Raw genomic sequence first — 13,019 nt, 5'->3', positions numbered from 1 at the left:
TAAACAGTGCTTCAGTTGGAAGACTTTCAACAAGGTATAACTTCCAACAGGACTGTACTCTTCCACACTGAAACACAGAAAAAAACAGTGCTTCGGTTGGAAGACTTTCCACAAGGTATGACCACTCAACAGGACAGTTCTCCTCCACATTGAAACTCAGAAAAATAAACAGTGTGCTTCAGTTGGAAGACTTTCAACAAGGTATGACTTCCAACTGGACTGTACTCCTCCACACTGAAACCCAGAAAAATAAACAGTGTGCTTCAGTTGGAAGACTTTCAACAAGGTATGACTTCCAACAGGACTGTACTCTTCCACACTTAAACCCAGAAAAATAAACAGTCCTTCGTTTGGAAGGCTTTCAACAAGGTATGACTTCCAACAGGACAGTACTCCTCCACACTGAAACTTAGAAAAATAAACATTGCTTCAGTTGGAAGACTTTCAACAAGGTATGACTTCCAACAGGACTGTACTCCTCAATATTGAAACTGAGAAAAATAGACAGTGCTTCAGTTGGAAGACTTCCAAAAGGGCGGTACTCCTTCACACTGAAACCCAGAAAAATAAATAGTGCTTCAGTTGGAAGACTTTCAACAAGATATCGCTTCCAACAGGACGGTACTCCTCCACACTGAAACCCAGAAAAATAAACAGTGCTTCAGTTGGAAGACTTTCAACAAGGTATGACTTCCAACAGGACTGTACTCCTCCACACTGAAACTCAGAAAAATAAACAGTGCTTCAGTTGGAAGACTTTCAACAAGGTATGACTCTAACAGGAATGTACTCTTCCACACTGAAAGCCAGAAAAAAAACAGTGCTTCGGTTGGAAGACTTTCCACAAGGTATGACTTCCAACAGGACAGTTCTCCTCCACACTGAAACCCAGAAAACTAAAAAGTGCTTCAGTTGGAAGATTTTTAACAAAATATGACTTCCAACAGGACTGTACTCCTCTACACTGAAACCCAGAAAAATAAACAGTGCTTCAGTTGGAAGACTTCCAACGGGACAGTACTCCTCCACACTGAAACCCAGAAAAATAAACAGTGCTTTGGTTGGAAAACTTTCCACAATGTATGACTTCAAACAGGACTGTACTCTTCCACACTGAAACCCAGAAAAATAAACAGTGTTTCAGTTGGAAGACTTTCAACAAGGTATGACTTCCAGCAGGACTGTACTCTTACGCACTGAAACCCAGAAAAATAAACAGTGCTTCAGTTCGAAGACTTCCAACAGGACTGTACTCTTCCACACTGAAACCCAGAAAAATAAACAGTGCTTCAGTTGGAAGACTTCCAACAGGACAGTTCTCCTCCACACTGAAACTCATAAAATTAAACAGTGCTTCAGTTGGAAGACTTTCAACAAGGTATGACTCTAACAGGAATGTACTCTTCCACACTGAAAGCCAGAAAAATAAACAGTGCTTCAGTTGGAAGACTTTCAACAAGGTATGACTTCCAACAGGACTGTACTCCTTCACACTGAAACCCAGAAAAATAAATAGTGCTTCAGTTGGAAGACTTTCAACAAGGTATCGCTTCCAACAGGACGGTACTTTTCCACACTGAAACTCAGAAAAATAAACAGTGCTTCAGTTGGAAGACTTTCAACAAGGTATGACTCCAACAGGAATGTACTCTTCCACACTGAAACCCAGAAAAATAAACAGTGTTTCAGTTTGAAGACTTCCAACAGGACGGTACTTTTTCACACTGAAACCCAGAAAATTAAGCAATGCTTAGTTGGAAGACTTTCAACAAGGTGTGACTTCCAACAGGACTGTACTCCTCCACACTGAAACCCAGAAAAATAAACAGTGCTTCCGTTGGAAGACTTTCAACAAGGTATGACTTCCAACAGGACTGTACTCTTCCATACTGAAAACCATAAAAATAAACAGTGCTTCAGTTGGAAGACTTCCAACAGGACAGTTCTCCTCCACATTGAAACTCATAAAATTAAACAGTGCTTCAGTTGGAAGACTTTCAACAAGATATGACTTCCAACAGGACTGTACTCCTCCACACTGAAACCCAGAAAAATAAACAGTGCTTCAGTTGGAACACTTTAAACAAGGTATGACTTCCAACAGGACTGTACTCTTTCACACTGAAACCCAGAAAAATAAACAGTGCTTCAGTTGGAACACTTCCAACAGGACAGTACTCCTCCACACTGAAACCCAGAAAAATAAATAGTGCTTCAGTTGGAAGACTTTCAACAAGGTATGACATCCCAACAGGACGGTACTCCTCCACACTGAAAACCAGAAAAATAAACAGTGCTTCAGTTGGAAGACTTCCAACAGGACAGTTCTCCTCCACATTGAAACTCATAAAATTAAACAGTGCTTCAGTTGGAAGACTTTCAACAAGATATGACTTCCAACAGGACTGTACTCCTCCACACTGAAACCCAGAAAAATAAACAGTGCTTCAGTTGGAACACTTTAAACAAGGTATGACTTCCAACAGGACTGTACTCCTTCACACTGAAACCCAGAAAAACAAACAGTGCTTCAGTTGGAACACTTCCAACAGGACAGTACTCCTCCACACTGAAACCCAAAAATAAATAGTGCTTCAGTTGGAAGACTTTCAACAAGGTATGACATCCCAACAGGACGGTACTCCTCCACACTGAAAACCAGAAAAATAAACAGTGCTTCAGTTGGAAGACTTTCAACAAGGTGTGACTTGGAACAGGACTGTACTGCTCCACACTGAATCCCAGAAAAATAAACAGTGCTTCAGTTGGAAGACTTTCAACAAGGTATGACTTCCAACAGGACTGTACTCTTCCATACTGAAAACCAGAAAAATAAACAGTTTTCAGTTGGAAGACTTTCAACAAGATATGACTTCTATCAGGACGGTACTCCTCCACACTGAAACTCAGAAAAATAAACAGTGCTTCAATTGGAAGACTTTCAACAAGGTATGACTTCCAACAGGACTGTACTCCTCCACACTGAAACCCAGAACATTAAAAAGTGCTTCAGTTAGAAGACTTTCAACAAGGTATGACTACCAACAGGACTGTACTCCTCCACACTGAAACCCAGAAAAATAAACAGTTCTTCAGTTGGAAGACTTCCAACAGGACAGTACTCCACCAAACTTAAACCCAGAAAAAGAAACAGTGCTTCAGTTGGAAGACTTTCAACAAGGTATGACTTCCAACAGGACAGTACTCCTCCACACTGAAACCTAGAAAAATAAACAGTGCTTCAGTTGGAAGACTTTCAACAAGGTATAACTTCCAACAGGACTGTACTCTTCCACACTGAAACACAAAAAAAAAAACAGTGCTTCGGTTGGAAGACTTTCCACAAGGTATGACCACTCAACAGGACAGTTCTCCTCCACATTGAAACTCAGAAAAATAAACATTGCTTCAGTTGGAAGACTTTCAACAAGATATGACTTCCAACTGGACTGTACTCCTCCACACTGAAACCCAGAAAAATAAACAGTGTGCTTCAGTTGGAAGACTTTCAACAAGGTATGACTTCCAACAGGACTGTACTCTTCCGCACTGAAACCCAGAAAAATAAACAGTCCTTCGTTTGGAAGGCTTTCAACAACGTATGACTTCCAACGGGACAGTACTCCTCCACACTGAAACCCAGAAAAATAAACAGTGCTTCAGTTGGAAGACTTTCAACAAGGTATGACTCTAACAGGAATGTACTCTTCCACACTGAAAGCCAGAAAAATAAACAGTGCTTCAGTTCGAAGACTTCCAACAGGACGGTACTCCTCCACACTGAAACCCAGAAAAATAAACAGTGCTTCAGTTGGAAGACTTTCAACAAGGTATGACTTCCAACAGGACTGTACTCCTCCACACTGAAACCCAGAAAAATAAACAGTGCTTCAGTTGGAAGACTTTCAACAAGGTATGACTTCCAACAGGACTGTACTCCTCCACACTGAATCCCAGAAAAATAAACTGTGCTTCAGTTGGAAGATTTTCAACAAGGTATAACTTCCAACAGGACTGTACTCTTCCACAATGAAACCCAGAAAAAAAACAGTGCTTCGGTTGGAAGACTTTCCACAAGGTATGACTTCCAACAGGACAGTTCTCCTCCACATTGAAACTCATAAAAATAAACAGTGCTTCAGTTGGAAGACTTTCAACAAGATATGACTTCCAACAGGACTGTACTCCTCCACACTGAAACCCAGAAAAATAAACAGTGCTTCAGTTGGAAGATTTTTAACAAGGTATGACTTCCAACAGGACTGTACTCCTCTACACTGAAACCCAGAAAAATAAACAGTGCTTCAGTTGGAAGACTTCCAACGGGACAGTACTCCTCCACACTGAAATCCAGAAAAATAAACAGTGCTTCGGTTGGAAGACTTTCCACAATGTATGACTTCCAACAGGACTGTACTCTTCCACACTGAAACCCAGAAAAATAAACAGTGTTTCAGTTGGAAGACTTTCAACAAGGTATGACTTCCAACAGGACTGTACTCTTCCGCACTGAAACCCAGAAAAATAAACAGTCCTTCGTTTGGAAGGCTTTCAACAACGTATGACTTCCAACAGGACAGTACTCCTCCACACTGAAACCCAGAAAAATAAACAGTGCTACAGTTGGAAGACTTCCAACAGGGCTGTACTCCTTCACACTGAAACCCAGAAAAATAAATACTGCTTCAGTTGGAAGACTTTCAACAAGGTATCGCTTCCAATAGGACGGTACTCCTCCACACTGAAACCCAGAAAAATAAACCGTGCTTCAGTTGGAAGACTTTAAACAAGGTATGACTTCCAACAGGACAGTACTCCTCCACACTGAAACCAAGCGTGGTTCCAGCATATACTGACATGTAGATGTGAGATAGTTACCTCACTGATGTTTGTTTGTTTTGTTTTTTGAATTTCGTGCAAAGCTACTCGAGGGCTATCTTTGCTAGCCGTCTCTAATTTAGTAGTGTAAGACTAGAGGGAACCACTAGACCACTCACCGCCATCTCTTGAGCTACTTTTTTACTAACGAATAGTGGGATTGACCGTCACATTATAACGCCCCCACGGCTGTAAGGGCGAGCTTGTTTGGCGCGACGGGGATGCGAACGCGCATCCCTCAGATTACGAGTCGCTCGCCTTAACACGCTTGGCCATGCCGGGGCCTCACTGATGTTACCAGTAATTTTATACTTGAAACCACCCTTTTGATTAGCCATCTTTTGCTTCTTGTAACTACACATCATAGTAGTAAAGTTTCTTTGTTCATACAATATTAGCTGCCATTATTCATTTTTGGTTCATTTCTTTTACGATTTCTAACTCCATTTTTTGTCTGCTTTTAGGAAGCTTGAATGTTCCGCTGGCTTTATGCAGAATGTTACTGTTCTATGAGAAATTAAATTGCCGAACCAGCTCTTTTGCTATCTTTGGTGCAGGAATCGTGAGTGACTGGTCATAATGGTCTGAAATACTGCTCTTCCTTTACTTTCACACTTTACTTACCCAATCCCTACATTTTCTGAACAGACTACTCTTCACAGATCCTACTAGCAACAAATGTGTATTCCTTTTGAGATCTGGTATTGATGAATGATATCGGTGGTGACTGTATAACATGTCTCCAATCATGACTGTCTCTTGAGGATTTTTCTTGTTTTAAATCAAGCACAAAGCTTCACAATGGGCTATTCGTGCTCTGTCAACCATGGGTATCGAAACCCGGTTTTTAGGGTTGTAATTCCGTAGGCATATCACTGTACCAGTGAGGTTCGACAGTTGAGGAACCATTGCTTTGTTTGGCTGATGTCTCGTAAGATCGCTGTGGAGCTGGAATGTCTCAATTGAAAAAGGACTTCGACAGTATTAACGGAATGTATGGTCTTTACACAGCAAGACCTTAGACTAAAAATTATGTTTCTACATATTGTTGGTGTTCTCTAACGATGATGAAGATTGTGACGTATAATACGTCCCTGATGAGGACTGAAGAGATACATCCAGTTTGAAACAGATTGTTTTGTACCTTTTCAACCTTATCTAATCATGGAGCACTAAAACTGATCATCAGCTCTGCAGAGTCCAGGATCAAGCAGACAAAGACTTGATGGAGCATAATCAGTATGTGTTATTCAACATTCTGTTGCAAGAGGGAAGACAGCTCTTGGACAACGCTTGTGTGTTCAGATCATCACTCTTATAGCACACCCAGTAACTCAAAGAGTGTTTCTCTGACGAAGAGTTAGAACACAGAGCTGGATAACGTAAAGGATAGATCACTCATTAGCCCTAATCAAGATCTTGAAATAGTTTCAGAGACCAAAGATATCACTCTTGGAAAATATTAACAATTAACATCTTTGTTCCAGATTAAGTAACACCTGGTTGTATTTCCTTTTTACTATAAGTTGTTGCTTTGTTGTTTTTTACACTGTAATTTTGAAATGTTATTCTTGGAATGTATAAAATAGTTTTTTCTTGTTTTTTATGTTATACAATAACATGGTGAAATATTTATAGTTTTATTATTCTTTCAAAATACTTACTTATTTTCCCCCAGTGGCACAGCGGCATGTCTGAAGATTTACAACGCTAGAAACCGGATTTCGATACCCGTGGTGAACAGAACACGGATAACCCATTGTGTAGCTTTGAGCTTAACTTCAAACAAACTTACTTAATTATTAATTTATATGCACACTAAATCTAAGATTTTCCAGTCTCGATGGTGTTCCAGCAATAAGCTCGAAGTATTATAATGGGCCTGGCATGGCCAGGGGGGTTAAGACGTTCGATAGTCTGAGGTTCGCAGGTTTGAATCTCTGTCGCATCAAATATGCTCGCCCTTTCAGTCGTGGGGGCGTTATAATGTGACGATCAATTCCACTATTCGTTGGTAAAAGAGTAGTTCAAGAGTTGACGGTAGGTGATGATGACTAGCTGCCTTCCCTGTTACATTATTTTACATTGCTGAATTAGGGACGGCTAGCGTAGATAACCCTCGCGTAGCTTTGCGCGAAATTCAAACCAAATTCAAACAAACTTCAAAAAAAGAAACAATCCCTATTTAATCCTCACCCACTCACGTGTATTTACTAATCCTCATCTAACATTCGAAGTCCTTGTTATACTACTGTGTGAAAGATACAAACACTTTTTTTATACTTTAGCGGATATCGACAGACCAGCAAATAAAACATTTTGCAAAATAGGAGTATTTTATTGGTTTCAGTAAAGAACGGAAACAATGTCATGCGTCACTAAAGACACGTCCTTTTCGAAATGTTGTGGCAATAACATTTAACATAACGAAAACAGTCACGCGCTGAGGTGTCCGTTTTGCCATTTATCTCGTCCTATTTGTATCGTTTACTGGTAATTCCATGTTGGTCAAAAAATCTTAAAGCAGGTGAGACAAAATACATAGTTATTTAATCACACATTAACGTATTGAGCAGTTGTTTAAACCAATGAAAAGTTAGGAAAATCTTAAGTTTATAGCAATATCTTTCCGCTAAAATATCAATGATTTAGAATTAAGACATACGATATTCTGGAACAGGTAAAACAGTTTTCTAGATAGGGTTATATGAATTCGAAATGATACCTTGAATAACGCTTTGAAGAAGTGCATAGTTTTTGTTCGTGGCAAGCTTATAGCGTTTTATCCTATACTTTTTTACTTCGTGTAAATGAAATAAAACAAATTATTTATTGTTTGTTCATTTTTTTATAATTATAATATTCGCAGGTTTACAACGCTGAAATCAGGGGGTTCTATTCTCTATGGACGCAACGGATAGCCCGATATAGCTTTGCTATAAGAGAACGTCAACGTTTTTATAATTTCAACCCTCTTTATTCACATAAGTTATTGAAATTTAATATTTTTTCGCTGTTTCAATGTCTCTTTGAATACACAAAAGGCTATGTATGTATCGTCATAACTTTTAATATGTTCATAATAATACGTTTATATATATATATATTAGAATACTTTAAAATATTCTTGTTTTATTTTCAGAGAGCTGTGCAGTAAAAAATTGGATACACACTGGATAACGCTTGAATTTCAAGTTGTTAATACCAAGTGTTTACGCGCGTTAAAATATGAAAGACTGTAATGGCTGACGTAGAAGGTATATTTATTGTTCTGATTCTCGCCGCTATTTTCTCAATTTTGTTTGCCGTGATTATTTGGGCCTGTTGTCTGCACGGTACGCCCAAAACAGACAAGCGTGAAAAAGAATACAGTCGTCAAAAACCCAAACTGACTGCACAGGAGCAGCCATCTGGTAAAGAAAAACCAGAAGTGGAGGCTAACACGAAACAAGAAGAAATTACAGTTCAACCAGACTTTTTGAACGGCACTTTAGATAAAAAACTGGTCCAGTTACTAAAAAAGGAGAAGTTGAGTGCTGACCAGAAAAGACAGTCTCTAGAAACCTTGGTAGCATCTGTGATGTCAACAATAAACTTCGCCGTTTCCTTAGCTCCTTACTTAACAGAGACTGTTGATCCGGATTCACCCTTGAACAACGTTAGTGTTTATCATGAAAACGGAAAGGAACCAGAAAATCCAGTTGCTGAGAATATAGCAAAAGAAGAGCAGTGTCGTCAGACAGCACTTGAAGACATTTGTGTTGACATAGAAACACCACAGGAACAGTTTCTGTAAGCTTTAATACGCTAATATAAAAAACTTTTGATGAAATACTAACTGGTGAAAGTAGGGAGAAAATCCAATTGTTTCCTAAATTTAAGAAAACTTTAGCCTATAATCAACATGTAAATCTGTTAACGCGTGCTGTACTATAAGCACAGTAAACACTGTGTATGTTTCATTCCACTTATTTTGTCTCTTCCTGACACGAATGATTTTTGCCTGCACTACGTGACTTTTAAAAACAGTCACATAATGCATATGAACCTCTCAGTTAACCTCACTGTAATGTCATCCTATACATAGTGCGCGATATTTTCATAGACCTTATTCTTGGATGTACAGGATTTCCTCTTATTTTACGGTTCTAAGCACTAAAAGCTCGAAAGATATTGCAATTAATACGCTTAACTTACATCAGTGTAATAAAAATCACATTAGACTGTAGATACGTTTCTTGACATTCCGCTTAATTAGGTATAAATCAGAGGTGTGCACGTATTTCAGATCTATCCTTCGTTTGCTACGTTTTAGTAACTAAGACACTGTTCATTCAATACCAGAATTTGTCATAAACGGGCCCGGCATGGCCAAGCGCGTAAGGCGCGCGACTCGTAATACGAGAGTCGCGGGTTCGCGCCCGCGTCGCGCTAAACATGCTCGCCCTCCCAGCCGTGGGGGCGTTATAATGTGACGGTCAATCCCACTTTTAGTTGCTAAAAGAGTAGCCCAAGAGTTGGTGGTAATGACTAGCTGCCTTCCCTCTAGTCTTACGCTGCTAAATTAGGGACGGCTAGCACAGATAGCCCTCGAGTAGCTTTGTGCGAAATTCCAAAAAAAAGAAAAAAAATTGTCATAGATGTTTATATGTGCTCTCGGCCGACGTCTTTATTACAGTGAACGATGTTTAGTAAAACCGTTTAACGAAAGTTACGTTTTTGACACTACTTTTTAGTCGGAATTAAAGATGAAAATTGTGGTAAGGATATCTATTTTCCTTTTGTGATATAATGAGAACTATTTGGAAACATAAGTGAAAACAAAGGATAAAGAAAGTAATAGGCACAAGTTAGTAGTAATTAACTTTTTAAGTTTCTGGTTATCAAAATGGGAGGCAGATCTGTGTGGTATATACTGTTTTCTATCTGCTTATATCTTATAGAATATGTTCAAATTTTATTATTTATGGATGTAGTTTCCACATAACACATTGAACGCACAGTAAAGTTAGGCATTTATTATTTCTACTGACCGTCACGCTATATTTTAAGATAATGAATTTTATTATGTTTGGCTTGGCATGGCCAAAGTTGTTAAGGCGTTCGACTCGTAATCCGAGGGTCGCGGGTTCGAATCCCGGTCGCACCAAACATGCTCGCCCTTTCAGCCGTGGGTGCGTTATAATGTGACGGTCAATCCCACTATTAGTTTGTAAAAGAGTAGCCCAAGAGTTGACGGTGGGTGGTGATAACTAGCTGCCTTCCCTCGAGTGTGACAGTACTAAATTAGGGACGGCTAGCACAGATAGCCCTCGAGTAGCTTAGTGCGAAATTCAAAACAAACAAAGCAAACAAATATTTTATTATGTTTCATTGGGAACATCCGATCACGTGGGTAATGCTAATCGGTCTGAGCTAATCCTACGTTAAACAGGTGAGTAACGTGAGATTTGTCCAATGTTGAACACGACATCAACAAAATTAATCTTGGTAATGAAATCCTCTGAAAATGTTAGAACAACTTCATATCTAACTCATCAGAAATGTGATTGTTCATTATGGCAAATAAAGTATATTTTCACTGTATTTATTTAAATAAATATTGGGTTTCTGATTGTGCAGTTGTCTTTCTAAATCAGTTAAGAGAGTACAGTATTATTTTTAAATCAGTTAAGAGAGTACAGTATTATTTCTAAATCAGTTAAGAGAGTACAGTATTATTTCTAAATCAGTTAAGAGAGTACAGTATTATTTCTAAATCAGTTAAGAGAGTACAGTATTATTTCTAAATCAGTTAAGAGAGTACAGTATTATTTCTAAATCAGTTAAGAGAGTACAGTATTATTTCATAGTAAATATCTTGATGAATTTAGTAAGGAGGAAATCAGTTCTATCTGAAAATACCACAGAGTAGATAGGAAGCGCCCTCTAGTTGCACAGCGGTATGTCCTCAGACTCACACTGCTAGAAACCGAGTTTCAATACCTATGATGGGCAGAACACAGATAGCCCATTGTGTAGTTTTGTGCTTTATTCCAAACAATCAATCAAATAGGAAGGAGAAAATGTTGGGGTCATAACTACGAGATATCTTATTTAAGTGTTTTTGTGTCTCGTCTTCCATGTATATGTATAAACTCTAGTGTATTTAGGTTTAACTGCTTCCATACTAAAGAACTCATGAACAAGAGATATAAATAAGTTAGTCAGAGAGAAAAAAATATTTTGTGCAAGATAACTATCATGTCTCGAATATTTGACCGATGCTGCAAGGGTCCATTACTTTTTCTTCTCATTGTGGCCAGTGACTTAAAAAGGAGAGCAAACAGTGTCTGGTGAACTCTGATCAGACGACCAAACTTTTCCTATAAAGAATGGCTTTAGTACCAAGGATGTATAAATGACTGAGAGTCATCGCAATTGTATGCTGCTTGATAAGTGGGAGACTGGATGGGTTAGTCTCTATGGTCCCCATACTTTCACTAACTCAAGTAGCCTGACTTTAGTCCTGGCCAAAAATGCACGATGATAGAAAAGTGGATGTGCAGTTTGTGGATTGTGTTCGCCAATAAGATTTACTTCACTGGAACGTGAGTTAGAGTAGAGTTAATTATAAGAATAGTAACATATAGAGCTTCTCCAAGCAAGGAGGTAAACTGCTAGTATGGTCAATGATCACTGGGTCAAGCAAAAACGATGGATGAGATGTCGAGAGTAACTCATCATTTGGCCATGTGAGACCAGAATTTGACCACGTATCTAAGGGCCAGGACCCTGAGGACGCCCAGCACACTTGTACTCGTGATGTCGATAATACCTTAGCGAGGTGTTGGCCTAGAATTCGTGGAGGAGAAGCTTTGGTCATAACCATGGGCTTTCTACGAATTAAGAAAGAGAAATTACGTGCACGGCTTTGGGTGGTATAGTAAAAGGAGATCCTAATTGTTTCCTGAAGTGTTTCAGGCAGATAACTCTCTGAAATGGTTCGTCTCTAGTACAGGCTGCCCAAAGACCGATCTGAAGTTTGGACATTACAAACCTAAAATCAGTTAAGCACCTCAGTGGGATACAACTGTGAGTCTGTGAGACAGTCATTACTCATTTTTACTGATACTTGGGCAATTCATGAGGCTGAGTTCAAAGTTTTGAAGAAGGGCATCATCGGAGGCCTATTTCGTTGTAATGACGACATGTAGCATTTGCATGTGAAGGCATACCTGTTTTTGGATCGAAAAGACATCTTGGTGGATAAATTTATTCGGGAACGTTCTGCGGAAACACATTAATAAAGAAAGTTTCTGTTGCGACAAGACATGTAGTGATAGTTTCAAACTATTCAGAGGAGAGGAAGAAACCTGCTGTACTTCATGCAGGCCATCATGCATAGGAACCTCTATCATAACAGAGTTGAGCCATACGAAGAACTGACCAGCCTCGCACATGTCCTAGCAATGTAGCACAAGCATCCAGTGAGCAGGCAGAGCTGTACTACTCCTTCTATTGTTTATTTGATGCTGACCGTTCTTCCAGGTTATGAAAGAGAAAAACAAAATATCTACTTTGCATGTGGAACGTTTGGTCATCGTAAAGTAAACTGCAAAGCAACTGACCATGCAGCAAAGTAAGCAATATTTCAACAAACTGTTCAACGTGCCAAAGAAAATACACAGGAAGTGGTAACTTCTATTACTACAAATCCAGAAAATAGAATCCTAGTCAAACCTGGCCACTATCCAAAAGTGAAGGGATTGATTTCATGATAATGGGTGTCGAACCATGAACCCTCGGAGCTTGAGTTCAGGTACGTTATTCGCTTGGCTGCGCCATCTTCTTTCAGAAAAAGTAATTAAAAACATATATGAAATAAACCTTCAATTCTTGTTCCTTTAGTTTTCAAATCTTCCCTGAAAACCTCTCAGTTCTAAAAAAAAAAATCAGAAAAATAACAATTCAAAACCGAATTTTATTTTTAAACACTTAATATTTCCATATAAATAAATATATATCCATATTTATAAATATATATATATATACTGAATACAAAATAAAATTGTTTAAAACAACTAGCACTTGAGTGTGTGTTTTATTTATAGCAAAGCCATATTGGACTATCTGCTGAGTTCATAGAGAGGAATCGAACC

General features: G+C 38.8%; 1 protein-coding gene across 1 annotated transcript; it reads left to right on the top strand.

Moving 5' to 3' along the window:
- Positions 1-3,136: 3,136 nt before the first annotated feature.
- Positions 3,137-10,495, top strand: LOC143229024 (uncharacterized). The gene is made up of 2 exons (XM_076460668.1): positions 3,137-4,791; positions 8,021-10,495. Exon 2 carries the CDS (start codon positions 8,120-8,122, stop codon positions 8,672-8,674), a length of 555 nt encoding a protein of 184 aa, XP_076316783.1. The 5' UTR covers positions 3,137-4,791; positions 8,021-8,119; the 3' UTR covers positions 8,675-10,495.
- The last annotated feature ends 2,524 nt before the right edge of the window (positions 10,496-13,019 follow it).

This window comes from Tachypleus tridentatus, chromosome 10 (assembly GCF_004210375.1).
Source record: "Tachypleus tridentatus isolate NWPU-2018 chromosome 10, ASM421037v1, whole genome shotgun sequence".
Lineage (NCBI taxonomy): Eukaryota > Metazoa > Arthropoda > Merostomata > Xiphosura > Limulidae > Tachypleus > Tachypleus tridentatus.
Note: the sequence above shows the minus strand (reverse complement) of the source record. Positions and strands in the feature narration are given on the sequence as shown.